The following is a 21,534-nucleotide window of genomic DNA, read 5'->3' on the forward strand; positions in this document are numbered from 1 at the left end:
AAAAACAACAGCAGAGTGAATCAGGGCTGATAATTATAACAACATTTACAAACATGCTTTTAAGGAACTAAATCACAGCTACATGAAAAAGACGTTGCCTGAAATGAGAAAAAACAATTACATGTTGAAAGATGAAGATTTGGTACCGTAGGGAAGAATAATATAATTAAAGGTAAGTCTGAGTTGAGGCTAAGCTGGAGCGGATATAAGGAGATTAAATTGAATTAGAATCACACCGAGACGTCTGGGCTCAGAGACAGCTCAGGCCACGCAGATTGATGACTTCTGATTAAATTTCACTAGACTAGTTATAAATATAAACTCGGTGTTGCTGATGGTAGAGATTTCTAGCTAAAACTGCGAAACGCTGAGTTGTTGAAGTGCGCTTACTTCATCAGCTCTTTCTCTCGCACTTCCAGCTGTAGCATGATCGCACTCAGCTCCATGTACAGGTTATTAGCCCTTTCTAGCTTCCTCTCGTAATGCTCTCGAATGTCCAGTGCATGCCTACAAGAACATACAAAGCAAACAGGGTTGGTCAGAGTCTTTGAAAGGTGGCAGTTTGAAATATCATCATAGATTGATTTCAAAAATAAAGCATAAAGAAGTCAAAAGAAAAAAACAAAAACAATCACAGTGTTTGTAGCATCAATGTTAAGTGGCTAACCTGAGTTCATCTCTTCTGCGCCGTATCAGTTCTTCGTCCAAGCGGTGGATACACGTTCCTTCGCTTTTTATCTTTTCAAAATGCTTCTTCACTTCCTCTCTCCACTCAGCCTGACAAGCGAATGCAAGCACGCGTGTTACAGTTGAACAATTACTTAACCAAATTACTCTGCATTAAACTGTGTGACTATAATGCTGGTAAACAACAGACAATCCACCGAACGGCATGCTTTTTAGATTCTAAGAACCCAGAAGACACTTGCAGCACAAACCCTGTAAAAACATGAAACTCCACACAAAGAGTAAGCAGAGTTCAGGCTTTGTTACTGTGGAGCTGTGAGGCAGCATCACAACTCACTGTGCCGGTACATTATACTGTACAGTATCTTAAACTCCAGCTCTTCATTCTGGCAAACCGTGTGCAAAGTTAATATTTATCAAAAACAAACCTGAGATTTAAAGTACGTCTCCTGCGGGGCTCCCAGCACGTCTGCAGAGGCGATGTCCAGGTGCAGTAGGATCTGTCTGAAGGATGGTCGGTTTCTGGGCTTTCCCTGCCTATTGACACGAAAGTGAGAAATATAAGGACATGGTATCTCTGATCACTGTAAACTAGCATTCTATTAGGCAGACGGAATGGAAATCAACTTAGCTGACATTTTATATCAGTATAAACAAATGACGCATGATGTATATATATATTGTAGTATGAATTGTAGTGGTTGAAATGAACGGTTTTGAAATTGCGTAGATGCATACAAACAAGCAGTTAGGACATCTCGGAGAACACAAATGGGTTGGAAAATCACCATTTACTTTGAAGATACAAACATTTGAGTGAAAAGAAACCCACAAAAAAACAACCATCATATAAGCCATGTTCCATCATGTTCGTAACACTGTCAAAGCATCATTTCTTCATCTCAGAAACATTGCCAAATTATGTCTCATGTTGACTTTCTGAAACGTTAATCGACACTTTTGTCATTTTGCGTCTTGATTACTGTAATGCTTTGCTGGCTGGGGTTCCTACAGCTCCCCTAAGTAAAGTACAGTTGGTACTAAAATTCAGCTGCTAGAATTCTGACTAGGACCACATTACACCTGTCCTGGAAAAATTGCACTGGCTTCCTGTTAGTTTTCGTATTGATTTTAAAATTCTCATGCTCACTTATAAGGCCTCAATATTTGTGTGAGCTGTTAACCCCCTACATTCCTACTCGTGCTCTACGCTCTACTGAAGCTGGTCTTCTGACTGTCCAAACAACACGGCTAAAAACTATGGGTGAATCCCACCTTAAAACGTACTTTTTTAGGGTAGCTTTTATGTGATTTCTTTGTTTGTTATTTATTGGCTTTATTTTTGTATGGTTAGTTTTAGTGCCTGTACTGTTATGTGTATCTTTTAATTTCATCGTTTATGTCAAGCGCTTTGAGAAGCTACTTTTAAAAGGTGCTATACAAAATAAAGTTTATGATTATTATTTATTATGAAAAAGAAATTCGATGTTGAACACGGACACCCAAAACAGGCAAAAAGAGATCATCTCCATCAGATTTGCAACATGCAAATAATGTATTTGTGTAAATACAGATCAGATAGAAGTAATGGCAAGTCGGTTGGCTCATTTTAAATCCTCAATAAGACAGTAAACCTCATGCACATGTGTTTATATATAGTGGTACCTATTTTTCACATGTGCTTTCAACGATATGTTGCGCAAGAAGGCTTGAAAGAATTTTTTTTTGTGCAGAAGCTCATATACGGGATAAAAGACTGAGTGTGGAAAACAAAATCAATGAGAAATCAAACCATGTCTGTTTCATGAGGATTTTGAAGCCGTCAGGGCAGGTGGAGGGCACGGGAAGGTGCAGACTGTTACTCCCTACTCCCCAAATTATAGCAGAGGAATCCACATCTTTATAGGGGATCTCTCCAGTCAGGAGCTCCCATAAGACCACACCAAATGACCTAGAGAGCAAAAAAGAAACATTAACACTTACAGCCCAGGAGCTTTCAAACTTGCATCACACCAGATGATTACATGGCAATAATGAGTCATCTGAAAAGCTGCTTTTATGTAAACGAGCTCAAGTAACATAAATGCTGAACTTCTTAATGCATGCCGTTTAGGGACACTTACCAGATGTCCACTTTCTCAGACACAGGTTCGTTACGGATCACCTCTGGAGCCATCCAGGCCACCGTGCCGGCAAATGACATCTTAGTGCTCTTATCACTCAGCTCTTTGGATGTCCCAAAGTCGGAGATCTTCACAGCATCGTTATGAGTGACTAACACACTAAAAAGGACAACAGAAGGGTGTTGATGAACATATTATTTTTAATCATTAAATAACTAAAGAAATGATAAGGTCAAACTCTACTGATGTTTCCTGTGCATTAATAATGCTGATTATATGTACAACGTTCCAGATCGAAAGCTTAACGTCTTATGAGGTTTGGGTTTGACATGCAAGCATCAATTTTCACAAATTTTACAGAAATCTGCCTTCAATAAAATACCTTCTGGGTTCACAAACTAAAGAATCAGTCAGATGATCAGCAAATAAAATATAAGCAGAATGGAGCAGATTCATGAGTAGTTCTCAGGACTATTGAAAGCACTGTGATACGCGAGAATCGAAGGAAATGTTCGACTCCTACCAGAAAATGCTATGAATGACTTTTTTTTTATATCATGTTAGCATTATATCATGCATTAAAGCAGTGGAGTGCAGAGAGTTTATCCAGTGGGTGCTAAGTAGAGCTTACTTTGGTGATTTGAGGTCTCTGTGGATGATCTTGTGGAGGTGAAGGTAGTTCATGCCGCTGGCGATGCCTGACGCCCAGTCCACTAAGAGACGGGGAGTTACCTTCCTCCCTGCCCGGAGTACCTCATACAGCTGCCCCTGAGCACAGTACTCCATGATAATGCAGTAACATGGAGCCTGTGTGCACACACCCCTATAGAAGTAAATAAAGCAACACAGGTCAGAAAAAAAAAAAAAAGAAAGAATTCCATGCATAGCATTGAAAAACACAGACTCGTTAGTGGGTCATACTTGAAACCGATGATGTTGGGGTGTTTCAGTTTGCGGAGGTGTTTGATATCCGTCTCTTTCTGCTCTCGGACCTTCTTGATGGCCACTTCTTCAGAGTGGAACTTTCCCAGGAAGACGGCGCCCTGAGCTCCACTTCCCAACCACTGTAGCTCGGAAATCTCCTCGAATGGAACCTCCCACATATCTACAAACCAATGGATGAACAGTGTTAGCATATAGTTGATCACATAACATCAGCTGATTTCTCCAAGTCATCAGATCATTGTGAACAAAAATGTGTTGTCATTTGGTGCCATAGAAACAAACTGCAAAGATGCTTAAACAGAAGGTTAAATTAAACAGCTGGAGGGAAAACTTTCAGGTGCAAAGCTGACCCTTTTACATGAAACCCTCGACAGTGTTTGCTCCACATTTAACGTAGCTAGAGTGTCTTATTGTGTAAGGAATAAGACATGGGTGGATGTACAGTTATAGGAAATTAATCAACGACTATATCCATAATACAGATTCCTGAGATCCGTTACTTTACAGCAACTGTTCATAAGCGCTTCTTATTTTTTCTGTCTTGAAGTTAATAAGAGAAAAGTCAAAGCCCAAGAAAACAGAAAACACAAAATGACTGATGCCTGAAGTCTTGCTAACTCTTACAAAGTGCTGACACTTAAAAAAGATCCTTTATGCAAAACATCACAGATAGATAGATAGGGTGAGATAGATAGATAGATAGATAGATAGATAGATAGATAGATAGATAGATAGATAGATAGATAGGGTGAGATAGATATAGATAGATAGATAGATAGATAGATAGATAGATAGCTAAGAATATAGATAGATCGCTCGCTCCTACGCTCGGGTTCGCTCCTTCGCTAGCTCGCTACTCTCCTAGCTAGCTGCTCGCTCGCTCGCTCGCTTGGCTCGCTCGATCGCTCCGGTGCCCGCTCGCTAGCTCCTGCTGTCGCTCTCTCTCTCGCTCGCTCGTCGCTAGCTCGCTCGCTCGCTCGCTCGCGCGCTGGCCTCGCTAGGTCGCGCTCGCTCGCTCGCTCGGGTGCGCGCTCGCTCGCTCGCTCGGGTGCGCGCTCGCTCGCTCGCTCGGGTGCGCGCTCGCTCGCTCGCTCGCTCGGGTGCGCGCTCGCTCGCTCGCTCGCTCGGGTGCGCGCTAGCTCGCTCGCTCGGGTGCGCGCTCGCTCGCTCGGGTGCGCGCTCGCTCGCTCGCTCGGGTGCGCGCTCGCTCGCTCGCTCGGGTGCGCGCTCGCTCGCTCGCTCGGGTGCGCGCTCGCTCGCTCGCTCGGGTGCGCGCTCGCTCGCTCGCTCGGGTGCGCGCTCGCTCGCTCGCTCGCTCGCTCGCTCGCTCGCTCGCTCGCTCGCTCGCTCGCTCGCTCGGGTGCGCTCGCTCGCTCGCTCGCTCGCTCGCTCGCTCGCTCGCTCGGGTGCGCTCGCTCGCTCGCTCGCTCGCTCGCTCGCTCGCTCGCTCGCTCGCTCGCTCGCTCGCTCGCTCGCTCGGGTGCGCTCGCTCGCTCGCTCGGGTGCGCGCTCGCTCGCTTCGGGTGCGCTCGCTCGCTCGCTCGGGTGCGCGCTCTCGCTCGCTCGCCTCCGCTCGCTTCGCCTCCGCTGCTCGCTCGCTCGCTCGCTCGCGCGTTTCTCGCCCTAGCTCGCGCTCGCCATCGCTCCTCGCTCACTGTCTTGCTCCTGGCTGCCCTTTCCCCTCCCGTCGCCGTCTCTCCCATCCCGCTCCCCCACTTTTTCTTCCTTTCCCTCGTCCTGCCTCAATTGCACTCAACCTAGGACTTACATCTGCTAACATAGTCAGCTAATTAAGTGCATGTAAAGTAGCTTGTATTTATCACAGTAATTATTTAAACATAACTGAATTTGTCAAAAAAATAATATCACTGACATTACCCAAGTTTTCAAGCCAGCTATCTAGGCCTGTGTGTTTTGCAGCTATGAGTTTCCAGATACCACGCCATCCTCTAGGAATCTACTGACTGCATGCAGAGTTAAGGTCGATGGTCTGAAGCCTGCAGCTACTAAGAAAAAGAGGACTACGATGCAGAACTAACGAGATCACTTTTAGATGCGAATTGGTATTTGGTACTGGCATTAAAACAGCAGTCACAATCATTTGTGCGCGAGTAAAACTCACAAACACGTGAAACACGCTCACCTTGCTGCTGAAGCTTGTAATCGGTCGAGTAGGTCTTCCCTATGATATTCCAAACAGGCTTTAAGCAACCGAACAAGCCTTCCAGGAAGCCGCTTCCCCCCGTGTTGGCTCGGTGGAAGTGAAGTTTGATATCGTCATGATGATGTTGGTCGGCGTGGTCCATGTTACAGCCTCCGTCCTCGTTGCCCTCTTCCCCGCAGGACCCGTGCTCCTTGTGCTCAGTGTTGTGTTCCTCTTCATGCTCCTGCAGCTGCAGCACGCTGTTCTCGAAGTGGCCCTGCTCTCGGCTCGAGTCCTCGCTGAGCGCCGTGCAGGGTGGGCTGCTGGCGCTCACACCCAAGTCATCTTCTCGGCCTGGCTGCAGGGGCATGGGGAGGCTGGTAGGTGGTGCCAGGTCGGTGATGATCTGTGGAGGAGGAGCTAGTGGTGGGGCTTGGGGAGAAGGGGAGGTGTTGGTATTGGCTTTCTTCAGAGCGTCTCCCACCACGGTGAGCTTGAGCTCTTCTTTGAGCTTTCCCACCAGCAGGCTAGGGCAAGAGGTCCAGGACAGCACCTCTGGGGAGCTACCCATGGTGCCGTGCATGTGCATGGGCAGCTGCCTGACAAAAATGAGGGTAGGCAAAGAGACTTTAATAATGGAAGGATTGGCTTGAGATCAGGAGACCTAAAAGAGAGAGAGAAAGAAAGAGAGAGAGAAATATTAGCTTTTTGCTTTGCAGCGTTACTAAATGTAAGTTTGTTCCAAAAACTATATAGTGCATTAAATCAAGGAATTTTGCTATATTATAAACCTTGTCTCATAACTCCTGAAATCCCACAATGCACAGCAAAGGGCTTAATGTCCAAACAATATAACCTAGAGGATCCAGAGCAGTAATAGTGCACTTGAACAGAACAGGAAGCTGGAATTTATTTTAGACACAGGACCAGTTTAATCTCCAGACTTCTCTCATGTCAGTGGGATTGAAAGAGCTTATATTAATGATGATTATCTGTTAAAATCTAAGAGAGAGAGAGAGAGAGAGAGAGAGAGAGAGAGAGAGAGAGAGAGAGAGAGAAAACGCTAGTATCCAGGAAGTGCTTGTTTGAATCTATACTTAGCCAGTATGCTGGCTGCAGCACAGGGATTAAGCAGCCACGTGAATGAAGAGCTAAACATCTGGAGCAGACTGTACACAGACACACACAGACACACACAGACACACACAGACACACACAGACACACACAGACACACACACACACACACACACACACACACACACACACACACACACACACACACACACACACACACACACCTTATGCTTATGTGGTTACACAAGAAGCAGGTTCCCAGAAGAAAGCTTATTTTGGGTTTTTCGGTGGAGAAATAAACCCCACGGTAAAGCCGTGAGTGCTGCATGTAGACAGAACGCGCCCTCACAGCTGCCACCTTCTCAGCCAGTACATGGGTTTTACCATCAAACCCCTGAGTTATTATTAAACAACTGAAGTTTCAGCTGAGGAACACAGCAACGTCGATTACAACAAACCTGCTGTCTGCAGTAAACACAGTACACTTAGGCTAAAGTCTAAAGTCCACTTTAGAGAAATATTTGGAACGCACAGTTACAGAAGCTCCACACTACGAATTACACTCCTACTTGTGTAGATATAGATATGAGGTGGTCAGGCCCCAGGCACAAAGCCACAGACACATTTCTGAGGTCACTTGTAATTAATAATCAGGGTTTAGCACATAAATACTGTATTGCTGGTATATACGATTACAGCAACAGTTAACTATGAACGGCTGTACCTCATAAACAGTATGCTCCAGAAGTATTGGCACCCTTATTAATACAGGTAGGTAAAAGAGTTTTCCATTTTTTGTAATTAATTCGATTAAACAAAGTCAAATCTCAATTCTTTTTTTATAGAAGTAAATTTAGTCTAGGAATTATTGGCACCCTTACAAATGTCTATGAACTAATTTCGAATATGCTTTAGTTAGAATTCCCTGAATGTTTAGGAGGCAAAAATCCCTTACGCAAATCATATGTATAGTGAAGACAGTACAATACCAAATGAAACAAAAATTTGTTACATAGCCACTATATTAATTATAAAAGAAGTTTATAACAACCTGGAAGAAAGTGCAAGGATATTTTGCCCCCAGGGAGACTAAAGAAAAATGTAAATACCCACTAAATACTAACTCTACACTTCTTCTGGAAAGGATTAGCTCTATTAATGCCTCATTTCCAAAGATGAAATGCCTCAAACACTGTGAAACAGGATTTTCAGTTCACCTGTGTGTATGTGTGTATAGAGAAAACAGAAATCGACAGTATTGCATGTGAAGGTTAACTGGCTGCCACTATATGCAGTCACGTACCACAATGATTCAACACTGCACCACCTACTTTCTAGACAAAGTTTATACACAGTAAATCTAATCCCCCCGTAGTATCTCATCTCGCTTCTCAAATACTGTCCGTGCATGAAGGAAGGTTTTGCAAGGTGGTGTTTTTAAAGTAGGGGAGCATGGTGGCTTAGTGGTTAGCACGTTCGCCTCACACCTCCAGGGTTGGGGGTTCGATTCCCCCCTCCGCCTTGTGTGTGTGGAGTTTGCATGTTTTCCCCGTGCCTCGGGGGTTTCCTCCGGGTACTCCGGTTTCCTCCCCCGGTCCAAAAGACATGCATGGTAGGTTGATTGGCATCTCTGGAAAATTGTCCGTAGTGTGTGAGTGCATGAGTGAATGAGAATGTGTGTGTGCCCTGTGATGGGTTGGCACTCCGTCCAGGGTGTATCCTGCCTCGATGCCTGATGACGCCGGAGATAGGCACAGGCTCCCCGTGACCCGAGAAGTTCGGATAAGCGGTAGAAAATGAATGAATGAGAATGTATGAATGTTTTTAAAGTTTAATCCAGGAAGCAAGTGTGGGTTTCGATGAAACTTTGATACTAATCAGCTGTGTACAAGGTTGTCTAAACAAATGTATGAAGCTCGGTGGGAGGCAGAGCTAATGGGGCCACGTCCTGATGGGCGAGCTTGTGAAACAAGGCCACGGCAACGAACACATGACCGCACTGTGCGATGGCAGTCATACACGAGAGGAAAAGGGAGGAGTGGAAAGAGTTGTGACAAAAAGATAAACTGCCCTGTCCTTTTGTTTAAGCAGTGCAATCAGAGCAGGACCTTTAAACTACACACGATCACACACACGTTCCTAAGTTAACAAACATACACACGTGCATGCACATGCACAAGGTGAGTGAAGCGTCTCTCCTCTTCCTAGAAGAATAGGCTCTCTGTTTCCAGTAGCATTAATCTGCACAGGGGAGTAACTGGATAGAACTATTTCCTTACACACACACACACACACACACACACGTGAGTAGTGAGTGTGTGTGTGTATGTGTGTGTGTAACCTGATCAGTGGGTGTGAGTGATGGACCAGTAGAAGCCATCAATAATGCAAGCTCAGCTCTCAAGCTCTCAGCGCACAACTGAGAGTGCAGGACGCAACCAGAGCTCTCCCTCTCTCCCTCTCGCTCAGGTAACACAGAAATCCTTTCGTGTGTGTGTGTGTGTGTGTGTGTGTGTGTAATTCCACTCTAGGGCCAGTGCTGATGTTCAGAGCTGCATTACACCCTGGGTGAATTATCCAAAGCCCTGCCAAACACACACACCTCCAATATGGTAAGACACACTCCTAAACTGGTAGGAATGTACACTTTTTCCATTTTTTGGTAGGACATGGTGGTCGCTTCTCCATCAGCCCATAGATAGAGCTGACGCTGTGCCGATTTGATGTGAAATATTAGTGCTGTAATGACAGCTGACTCTAAGCCAGCTCTATACAATAAAAGCTCCGTGTTGAAATGACAAGGGAGCTTAATCTAGACAAAAATCAGAAACAGACCTCTCACAACAAATAATCACTGAGCATTCACAGCTGCAATTAAAATCAGCATTGAACTATACATATACATATTATACACACACATATATACACATACATATATATATATATACACACACACACACACACATATATATATAGAGCTAGCAGCCTGAACGGCCAGGAATTAAGTGGTATATTACAAATAAACAAGTTATAGCCTGTTTTTCCTTTTAAAATGTTCCTAAAAATATTTTCATGATCTTCATCTGTACACTGTACATGTATCTCAGTACCACTTTCACTTTTCCACCGTTTTAGTCTCGGTCTTCGAATACTCTAAAACAAAAAACACAAATATTACATGTTGCAGGAAATAGTGAAAAACTGAAAATGATTTAACAAATTGTGGGTTAGTTGCATTCATTATGGAGTAATGTATTAGACCGATAAAGGAACAGTCTAATATTTACATTAAATAAGTTTATGTTGTTTTAATGTAATTATGTTAGGTTATGCCTTGTTTTAATTATTTATATAGTGGATAGTATTCTTGGAAGTCGTTTCATTTCTACAACAAGCTTAATATGGAATAATCTATAATTTATTGTCAACTATAATGGGCCAAACCATCAGCATGGATTCTGTAGTGCAGGATTATCATGCCCAAAACAATGCATCTTCTCGAGCATCCAGTATTTATAAACCTCAAGTTACACACGTCAATGTTCTGACCTACACATGTCTGAACACAATTGTCCCAAACGCATCCCAGGACAGAACTCACTATAAAACGGGAGAGAGAATTCACCATCACGCAAACATGAAAATGGTCCCGGGTTTTTGAGGTACTGGGGTGAGACGGGTTCCAGTGTTGGACTTGGGATTTGGTTTTGTGCTGACAGACAGGTTTTAAATGCTGGCTCATCCTCCATGAAGCCTCCTCAATTTGCGCAGTGAATTATTCATGGGTTTGGTTGTCTGCCCTTCCATAAATAATGTCTGTACCTTATCAGTACAGGGCCTGACCCAGCCGGGTAATTTACACGCCACTTGGACCTGGTTCTGACCGGTGAACACTGCTGGTGTGCAGGATTGCATGACCGAAACTCACGCTCACACAGAGACAGGCACATGGAGGCACAGACGGGCACATGGAGACACAGACAGAGGACAGGCACATAGAAACACAGACCGACACAAAGACAGGCACAGGGGCACAGACGGGTACAAACAGGTACACAGAGACACAGACAGGTACACAAAGATAGCGACACAGACACACACAGAATTGTAGGTCTCTATAGATGGGGAAAGAGGTGATAAAGGGGAGAGAGAGAGAGACAGAGAGAGAGACAGAGACAGAGACGAAAATAGTCAGACTATGAAAACTCAGGAAAAAGACATGAAAAAAATATGAGTAAGAAAAGAGTTGATTCATTCTCTAAGCTCCGGAGGGCAAACGGCTCCAGTCAGCCTTTATAGAAGGAAGCAAAGTTAAATGCTCCTTATTAAAGTTTAACCTATAATCCATGTGAAGCCGTCAGAATCCAGATCAACACACAAAAGGAACAAAGCTGTAACTCATCATAAAGCAAAGTGTCCAGGAAAGTGAATTCAATCCCAGGACAGTGGGTTTGTTGTTCTCCAGTCCTGTCTGAACAACACACATTGTTTATTATTCAGCTATTTATATTTTCTTTATTACATAAAATTATTATATTACACATCATCTTTATTTGCTTGATGATTCGTTGTCATTAATTTTTGGGTTTATATTTACATTATTTTGTTTTTACTGTTTTTTTTTTTTGACAAACTATAAACCTAAACTTGCCAAAAGCAATTATTCAGAGCTTCTATGACAGCTATGATGCACTACTTATTGCACAAGACACTTTTGTGGTGACTCGAATGCACCTCGGTGTGAAGTCCCGTTTTCTTTCTTTTTGTCTTATACATTTTGATGCATTTCGTATTTACATGGTCTGTATCACTCCGATTTGATGCCATTTAAAAACAAAGCTTAGCAACATTGAGCGGATATCAACGAGTCCCGTTAGTAGACTTCACTTACTACTGATTAGACATCTCAAATCTGTAGGAATTAGACATGAACACTAGGGAAGAAGCAGCTGGTTAGGCCGGAGGATCGACTTCCTGCATCTCCACCCCAAACACACACCCTCACACATGCGCACACTTATTAAACAAGAACAATTAAACCCAATGATACAGAAGGTCCTACAATCTGTGGCGCTCGGCAAATGTCAGCCAAACAAAAAAAGACACTAATGCTATTGTTCTTGTATACCAGAGCAGTTCCAGTATGGCGCTCAGACTCTTTGAAACAAGCCTAAATAAGACATCTTCCCAGAGCAAACACACTCCAGGAGAAACATATGCTCCCATTAATCTACCATGGAGCATAAACACACAGCCACACCCACAGCCAAACACACTCAGCATCTGTGTCCCCATCACTCTAGGCCTCATTAGCTGCAGGCCCGGGGGCGGTCTTTAGGCGAGACGGGAGGGTCCGGGGATGGGGTAGGGTGTATGCTCCAGAGAGACCAGCTGGAGAAAGGCAACAAAGAGCCAATTTAGCCTCCGACAAAGAGCCATGCACCCTTTCTCTGTCTGCCTGACACACACTCACACACAGAGTCTCAGATTTCCTCTCCATTTTTCCAGACACAGCCTGATCCCACTGTGCCCCCTCTCTCTCCTCTTACATTCCCAAAAATCGATCAGATCTCCCGCTGAGAGTTCCAGCTCCAGTCTGTCCCTGCGCCGGCCCCACGCAGAGGCGATGACTGACGGAAGAAAGAAATCGCTCAATCACTCAGCATGTTTCTCGCAGCCAATTAGCCGTGGCAGCCTCCCACAGCACCTGAGCACCATCATCACCTTATTCACACTACAAGTCATTATTAATCACTTTTCTCCAAGCCCAGTCCCTACAGCCTTCTCGCTTCATCTGCCCACGCTGGAAACGGCCCTCACAGAAATATCAAACTTGCCTTGAGCCTCGGATGTTTTATGACGGACCAATCATGGGTGGACTAATCACGTGCCTGACCACCTGGTTGTTGTTTTTGTATGACGCATCTCAATGCTATAACTAAATGCTATAAATAAAATATTCACTCTAAAATCTCACTTCCTGCTGCAGCACAGTCATCAGTTAATCTGTGATTTTTATGGATTGACTTTTACTACTCATCACAGATTGTAGTGCACAGTAATGACACACACCCTGAATCAAGGTTGTGTAGCTACTGGTGGTGGTGGGTGATGAAGGGTCATTTTACGTGAAAAATACCTAACGAATTCTAGCGGTTTCAATACATCATTTTAAACTCCTGGTGTGATGGCTCTTAGAGAGAGAGAGAGAGAGAGAGAGAGAGAGAGAGAGAGAGAGAGAGAGAAAGAAAGAAAGAAAGAAAGAAAGAAAGAGAGAGAGAGAGAGAGAGAGAAAGAGAGAGAGAGAAAGAAAGAAAGAAAGAAAGAAAGAAAGAAAGAAAGAAAGAAAGAAAAGGGAGAAAAGCAGGGGAGGAGAAGAGCTGGTGAAGAGCAGGAAAGAAGAGAGAAGAGGAGAATATCAGGGGAGAAGAGAGGAGGGGAGAAGAGCAGGGGAGTAGAGGAGAAGAGCAAGAGAGGAGAGTAGAAGAAGAGCAGGAGAGGAGAGGAGCAGGAGAAGAGAGAAGAGGAGAGCAGGAGAAGAGAGAGGAGGAGAAGAGAGAAGAGGAGAGGAGAGAAGAGGAGAGCAGGAGAAGAAAAGAGCAGGAGAAGAGAGAAGAGGAGAGCAGGAGAAGAGTGGAACAGGAGAGGAGAAGAGTGGAACAGGAGAGGAGAGGAGGAACTACTTTGAATCAATGACAATCACACTGACACTTTCCATATGGATCACAGGAAAATTATTTACTTTATAAAGAAATCTGTTTTAAACCAATAATAAATAACAGCGATGTCAAATCTAAATAAAATCTACAAGCATAATTAATAAAGAACACACAAAGCGAAGTGGACAAATTACTGCAAGAGACTGAGACCTTTATACAACAACCTTTATACCACAGACATGAACAAGAAACAAGAATCTGCTGGTCTGGTTTTACATCCACATTTCCTCACATTACGCTAGAGGCAGGGCTTTTTTTAGACGGATGTCATTAAACAGAAAAGGAAAAGGTGTTCACTCTAGCTGAAATTGTCTGAATGGGAAATGAAATCCTCTGAAGTCCAAGGAAACAAACATACAATTTTGTGTGTGTGTGTGTGTTGTGAGTTAAGTCTAAATTGTAAGCATAGTCTATATTTAATTTGTTTTATATTCTATTATAATACTCTATTTCTTTCTATTGCTCATTGTTGAACTGTAGAAGGAGTAACTAAGACAAAACCTTTTCACTACATTACATCAGACGTATGTAATATGTATGTGAAAAATAAAGAGCCTTCAACCCGTAATCCAGGTTCCATACAGAGGGGAACTTGCTGCTCTCGTTTACCACTGACATGGTGGTGTTGTGCTTTAGCAGGTTACAATCCTGAAATATTTAGCTTGTGTGTGTGTGTGTGTGTGTGTGTGTGTGTGTGTGTGTATGTGTGTATGAAAACATTGGACTTTGCTTCCTGTGTCTCTCTCTCTGTGTGTATGTTTCTGTCTCTCTCTCTCCCTCAGTGTCTGTCTGCCTGTGTCCTTCTCTCTCTCTCCCCCTCAGTACCTGTCTGTCTGTCTTTCTGTCTCACTCCCTCCCTTTGTCTGTCTCTCACTCCAGTGTGTCTCTCTCTCTCTCTCTCTCTCTCTCTCTCTCTCTCTCTCTCTCTCTCTCTCTCCCAGTGTCTGTGTCTCACTCCATCAGTGCCCCCCCGTGTCTGTCTCTCACTCCATCAGTATGTGTCTCTCTCTTTCTCTCCCCCAGTGTCTGTGTGTATGTTTCTCTCTCCTGCTTTCCCCCTCAGTACCTGTGTGTGTGTGTGTGTCTGTCTCCCTCTGCCCATTGTCTGTCTCTCACTCCATCAGTGTGTGTGTCTCTCTCTCTCTCCCAGTGTCTGTGTCTCACTCAATCAGTGTCTCTCTCTCTCTCTCTCTCTCTCTCTCTCCCCAGTGTCTGTCTCTCACTCCATCAGTATGTGTCTCTCTTTCTCTCCCCATGTCTGTGTGTATGTTTCTCTCTCCCTCTCTCCCCTCCAGTACCTGTGTGTGTCTGTCTGTCTGCCTGTCTAACACCCCCCCAATCGTCAGTCTCTCGGTCTCCCTCAGTGTCTGTCTGTCCATCTTAGTCTATCTCTCTCACTGTACTGGACTGAGGAAGGCAGGCAAACCAATAAACTGATCATAACCGAGCCAAAAACAAACAAACAAACAAACAAATAAATAAATAAAACAAAATATCCCCACTCTCTCCTGCTCATCATTGTCATTTCAGTTCTGTACAGCGCAAATCAACCTTCGGTTATTTTCAGAGATAAACGCTCCAATTAGGAGAATACTCATAAAATCAATGAGGCAGCCCATTACAGTGACACTTGAAGTCCAGAGTTTTGCCATGTTTGCTGCTGAGAGAGAGGAGGAGATGAGGGAGCGAGAGAAACTCCTGAAGGAGTGTGGACTGTGATAGTATACCTTATCCTGCTTAGAGACACTAATGCACCTAATGTAATGGAGGACCTGAATAATGAATTTGCTATCAGTTGCTAGACTTAACTTTTTTTTTTCCACCTCAATACTGGAACAGTATCCGAGTAAATGGTTTTTCTTTTTAAACATGTGCAGACAAAACAAATAAAATCTAGTAAGCCAAGTTCGTTAGCTTCAAACAACAGGAGGATTCTGGAGAAGATTATAAATGCAGATAAAAATCACATTAGCAGAAATGTTGTTGAACTTATTACTTCCTGTTACGTGTACAGGAAGTAATGTTGGATTAAAATAAAAATATGGGGCTGGTACATCGCAGGATCGCGTATCAAAAGCCGTATTTGGATGTGATCGGTGTGACGTCTAGCGTTTAAACAACCCTGTGACAAAACTCCTGAGGCAATGAAAGAAATGTGTGTGAAATTCCATAGAGCTGATTTTGAGACCAACTCGAATATCTGAGACAATATATAATATAATGATCACTGGATTATTTATGCTTGCATTCATTTTGTAGGTTCTGACAGAACTGGCAGTGCTTCGACTACCCGTTTATTTAAAATAAACTAAAAGTAGTATACTGTGACATGTTTACATTTTATCTACCTCTAGCTTATAATACCTTAATACAGTATAATGGTCATTATAATACTTCCGTTAATCAGCTTGCAGGATCACACTCCTGACTAATCACCTTTGTGATACAACTGAAGGCAGATTCATTCAGACAGGACTAAATTGATCAGACGAGGGGGGACCGATCTAATCCTGAAAATTAGATTAAATTGTAAAAAAAAGTCCCTGTGCGAATCAGATTGGATGCTCTGTATCAGACAAAAAAAAAATGTTGAAAATAGTAGCCTAGGCCATTGGGCTATAGGTTTGTCACCGGGAAGGACATGAGTAGCATCTTCACTATTTAACCCCATGTGAATTAATCCCATCTGTATAGAGCTTACATCGATGTTAGCAGATAAGTTTGTCCTACAAGTACATTTTCACAGTCTACACTAACATTTTGATTTGTATTAGATATGTAGTTTTCTCTCCCAGTATTTTCCCACGCAGTCACGTGATTGGGATTTCCTATTACACAAAGACATTCAGCACTGAAATCCCCAGTTCGATCCTGAGCTCAGTTTATTGTAGGCATTTTCAATAACATTTCTCTTCTTATTCAGGTATTTGTGTGGGTTTCCACCATGTTCTCCAGGAGTTTCCTCTCTCGGTCCTATCACAAGCTGCTAGATTGATTGGCTATGTTACACTAAAAAAAAGTAAAGACTGTTTTAAAACAAGGGCACATTACCAAGTTCTGTATTGCTGATGCTCCACTAAGAATTTGCAGGCCAAATCAAGTTGAAGTCACATCCAAAACAGTACGACTGCAATAATCCAGTTTATTCCTTAGCACACACCTAGGTGAGATCTGGCATTTAAGTCTCATTCAAATGATACAGGATACTGGGACCTGAGATACATCTGAAACGATCACAATTACACAGAATGTTAGAACGTTTTCTTTCAACATCTGACCCGCTCCATAGCAGCATTTCCTACAACGTGCATGATCGCTGTTTAACCGGTTTGATGCTAATTAAGGGCTGGCGTCAACACGCACAGGCCTTGGTGGGATGTGTGTTAACGTGACAAGATAAAGTCGACTGTAAACGTGGATAGTGGGCAGCGAGTGCTGTGATTCACCGAGGCAGAGACACTTGTCATGCTCCGAAATAACACAAACATGCAGCCAACAGACGAGCGAGAAAATTGCTCGGAGTGTGCGACCTTCTAACATCTCTCCCCGGTCCCTAGAGCAACGAGACCACTTTAAATCGTGGCGAACGCAAAAGGTGCTCTCGCATGCGACAGAAGCGATGCATTATCATCATTACCAATCATCATCCACTCACATCCTACTTATGTGCCTCTCTGGAGACAGAATCAAAATCAAGAGCTTTTAAATATTTGTAAAAATCGGGAGACAAAGAGAGACGTTACAGAAAAGGGGGTAGTTTTCTGGCACGCAATTCTACCTCTACACACCAATCGGAGTAATTACAGTCTTTAATCGGGGCCCAAATCTCTTATTACGAGAACTAAAGAACCCCCTCAAGCACAGCTCTATCAATCCACAGACAGCATTAAACTCCAGCAGGTTCATCCAATTTGAATTGAAATTGACTAATGGCTCAAAGTCACGATGACAGCTTAATCGTGGAAACGAAAAAAAGACGGCTGCTTTATAAACTGATAACAAAATAACTTTGTTTATTTAAATAAGCATGTAACTGAATTGAGTAACATTTCGTAACACATTTACTTTCTGAGCATCCGGCACGACTTAAAGTAAATAAAATTAAACGTCAAGCTGAGAAACAAACTCCTGACGCTGGGGGTTTTACAACACGCGTTACGGCCGAGCTATTCTCCAACACGCATGTTAAGCGCCAAAAATTCGTTCTGAAGTGAGATTTCAGAATGTAATTGGTTTACGCTAATACTTTGTGAATTGATCTCGCTCACTCTACATCATTTGATCTTGTAATTAAAAAACTGAAGCTTTGAGATCACGTTTTGCTGAACAATTCTAATGATACGTCATTATATTTCTTAAACAGGACTGAACACTTAATTCCTTTTTATATCCATGTTCTTCTAGATGCATGTGCTTCAACGCAGCAGCATGAATTATTTCTCAAGTTTTAATCCTAAATCCCATCTGCTAAGAAGACTGATGTGAATAGCAGTAAGGTAATTTAGGAACACAGCGTGATATTTACATTAGTGTATATACACCATATGTTCTGTGCTTGACACAAGATAGATTTTTAATCCGTTAATCAAAATGAACGTTTCCCACCACATCCGATTACTATGTTGTGATATGAAGATCTGGATATAACAAAAATCTGTGTGTGTGTGTGTGTGTGTGTGTGTGTGTGTGTGTGTGTGTGTGTGTGTGTGTGTGTGTGTGTGTGGAAACACAACCAGAGAGAAAGAGGAGAAGTCGTCAGACAGTGAAGAGACAGAAGGAGGTAATTCTGCTGCTGGACTGATACGATTGCAGCCCAAATGGGAAAAGATCCCAGAGTGACTACAAAGGACAGAAGTGGAGCTGGCTCCATGTGAGCAGAGCTGCAAGCCAGGGAGAAAGGGGGGGTTGAGTGGAAAGATGGAGGATGAAGAAGAGGAGGAGGAGGAGAAAGGCCACAGCTGACCAGCTGCTCCCCCTTAATAATCAGCACATAGCTTTTAAATCAACAGACATAAAAGCCAGCGTGCCGGACAGCATGAATAGCACAGGAGGATGTCTGTGGGGTTTATTACATCAGAGAGAGAGAGAGAGGGGGGGGGGGGTTAAAGAGATACGGCGAAACAGACACATTCTTTTAAACCAGCCTTTTACTATGATCTAGGAGTCCCAGTACTCACTCACTCTCTCTCTGTCATTTTCTCTTTTTTCCCCCCACTCCTTCTGTACCTCTGTCACTTAGTGTCTCTCTACTCCATCTATCTCAGGTTCTTTTTGCATTTGTCCATCAATGCCTCAGTCCATGTCTATCTTTGTGCATCTCCATGTCTCATTCAGTGCAGCTCTCACTCTCTTTCTAAACCTTTGTCTCTCTCTCTCTCGGTCTTCCTGTTCAGCTTCAAGCCCGTCTCTCTCGGAGTATCTCTGTACATCTCTCTCTCTGTGACTCACTGCTTGTCTCCCTCCCTCCCTCTCTACTGTTGTCTCTTTCTGTGCATCTCTCCATTTCTCTTCTCTGTCTTCCTGAGCTCTTAAAAAAAAAAACCTAAATAAGAGAAATAATCAATATTTTACATTAAAGTGTCCATTACTGTTGCATACAGCTGCGGCTTATTTATACACACACATACACAAGCACACTAAAGCACACACTGGGACCTCAGCTAAAACTAAACGGAAACTATATGGAGATTATTAAGATTTGTACAAATGATCTCCTTATAATGTTATCGTTAGAATTCAACACTGGAAGATGGAGTTTGTTCTGTATATAATAATCCAGGGTTCCTTCAAACCTTTGAATTAAAGTAAAAAATCCTCTTTAGTGTTAATCTATGAAATGCTACATATGAAGACGAGTTGAGTTATGCCCCATCCATCCATCCTCTGTACCACTTATCTTACACAGGGTTGTGGGGACTCTGAAATGGGACACCTACCCATTCCAGGGCACACACACACACAGACACTACAGATATTAGAGATACCAATCAGTCTACAAGGCATGTCTTTGGACTGGGGGAGGATCCCTATCCTCAGAGATGTGAGGTAAACGTGCTTACCACCAAGGCATGGTGTCCCCCACTACACTATCCAATAAACACAAATATCTGTTGTTAACTAGGGTTGAGGGATACGGATATGATGATATAATATTGATAATTGAAAATATCAATAAATATTGTGATCCTTTTTAAGATCAGATCTTTTACCCGATTGTTCCTGATTTTAATTTTATTAATGAATAGATAACTGTCAATCTGAGAGTGCAATTCTGCTGACTTCCCTCTCTCTCGCTCTCTATTTCTCTCAGATGACATTATATAAACAGGCTAAGCAGACGCACAGATGAACTGAGCTACACTCCTCTATTTCAGCACGCAGGGTGAGAGAGAAGAGAGAGAGAGAGAGGGAGGGAGTGAGAGAGAAGAGAGAGAGAGGGGCAGAATGGAACGGATCTGTGAATGAATGACACAGCAGATATATATTTTACACACACGCACACCATTTTTTACACAGATAAATATAAGGAAGATGTGATGGAAATGGAGAGAGTGATGTTTGTCCTTCAGCAGAGGACAGCAAGAAGAAAACTACTGCATCAAACCTCAGCATCGCTGGTCGAGCCAAACATAGCACAAGTACGCACATGCGCATGTACGTGCACTCACACACATTTCAGACACAAATACACATCCACTGGTATAATTAATGGGATATCAAGGGATGTGTCTGTACACACATTTAGACAGCCTTTGTAGATGAAACTGAGGAAATAAACCTATTCAGGAAGGTACAGTACATTCTCTAAACACACACACGCACACACAATAGCACTACAGCAAATTACTTACAGATAACAGCACCAGGATGCATGGTTGGTTTTCAAAGAGAGGCTGAGCAAAGGAGAAAACAGCCGAGTGAGAGAGACAGACAGAGGGGGAGAGAGAGAGAGAGAGACATGGATGAAGAGAGAGCCTGCAGTGTCGGAGTGAAAGAGTGGGTGGTAGCAGAGCTGGTGCTGCTTGCGTCACATTTCATGAATGAAGGGGGCCTGGTGACGCAGGCATGACGCAGCACCAAACACACACACACGAGGGGTGGGTGGGTGCTTGAGTAGGGGAGGGGCAACCCAAAGAGACCAGGAGATGAGAAAAAATTCAGATGGTGAACAGAACACTCTTACAGTGCTTTTATATGAAACATACACACACGCATATACTGTGTGTGTATATATATATATATATATATATATATATATATATATATATATATATATATATATATACACACACATATATACACACACACACACACATATACACACAGACACACGTATATATAAAAAAACTAAATTGTATATACACATATGCTCAAACCAGTTAACCAGATGCTGTGTGCATCTTCCATATACGTGTCCTGTTTCCAATCACACGTGCCTTCGCTCCTTTAAGATTTTCTCTCTGCAGTTATTTATAAGTGGCTGCACAGCACGTTTCAGCCGAGAACGCAGCCCAAAAACAACACAATGATTAATAACTGCTCTCTGACGTCAGGGAAAGGCTTTAATCAGTGGCACAGTGGCCATTTCCATGAAACAGAGAGGCTAGGAGTGTATGGAGCATCTTAAGGCTAGAACAGCTAGAACAGCTCTGGGATCTGCTCAAATGACAATTACTATAAACTTCATTATAACAAAAGGGCTGAAAGACTACACGTGAATAACATGGTGCCAACAATTGGTCATTCGATCTACCGCAATATTTAAAATGCAAGGATTTGTTAGGGAGGACATTTTGCATAGCTCAGATTAATGCTGTTCTCATCTCATATTATATATATGTA

The 21,534-nt window shown here is 43.1% G+C and overlaps 1 protein-coding gene and 1 long non-coding RNA gene across 7 annotated transcripts in view; one reads left to right on the forward strand and one right to left on the reverse strand.

The window, feature by feature from the left end:
• si:ch211-45c16.2 (mitogen-activated protein kinase kinase kinase 13) overlaps positions 1 to 21,534 on the reverse strand; it is a 42,230-nt gene that overhangs the window by 6,846 nt on the left and 13,850 nt on the right. For 4 of the 6 annotated variants that reach the window (XM_027150912.2, XM_027150910.2, XM_027150909.2 and 1 more), the window contains 8 exons: positions 5,899 to 6,562; positions 3,732 to 3,915; positions 3,442 to 3,633; positions 2,811 to 2,969; positions 2,480 to 2,638; positions 1,116 to 1,224; positions 668 to 777; positions 391 to 507 (listed from right to left, as the gene is read on the reverse strand). In XM_027150912.2, coding sequence (XP_027006713.1) covers positions 391 to 507; positions 668 to 777; positions 1,116 to 1,224; positions 2,480 to 2,638; positions 2,811 to 2,969; positions 3,442 to 3,633; positions 3,732 to 3,915; positions 5,899 to 6,487 — 1,619 coding nt within the window. In that variant the 5' untranslated portion in view covers positions 6,488 to 6,562. Of the gene's footprint in view, positions 1 to 390; positions 508 to 667; positions 778 to 1,115; positions 1,225 to 2,479; positions 2,639 to 2,810; positions 2,970 to 3,441; positions 3,634 to 3,731; positions 3,916 to 5,898; positions 6,563 to 6,689; positions 6,854 to 20,543; positions 20,692 to 21,534 lie in introns of those variants that run through there. The other 2 variants (XM_027150911.2, XM_047814935.1) reach the window with 2 other exon arrangements.
• On the forward strand, positions 7,616 to 18,570 carry LOC113645380. Its single transcript, XR_003441208.2, has 4 exons — positions 7,616 to 7,744; positions 9,505 to 9,585; positions 18,097 to 18,188; positions 18,429 to 18,570. It is a non-coding gene; the product is annotated as an uncharacterized LOC113645380 (long non-coding RNA).

The sequence above is a fragment of the Tachysurus fulvidraco genome, chromosome 6 (assembly GCF_022655615.1).
Source record: "Tachysurus fulvidraco isolate hzauxx_2018 chromosome 6, HZAU_PFXX_2.0, whole genome shotgun sequence".
Taxonomy (NCBI): Eukaryota; Metazoa; Chordata; class Actinopteri; order Siluriformes; family Bagridae; genus Tachysurus; species Tachysurus fulvidraco.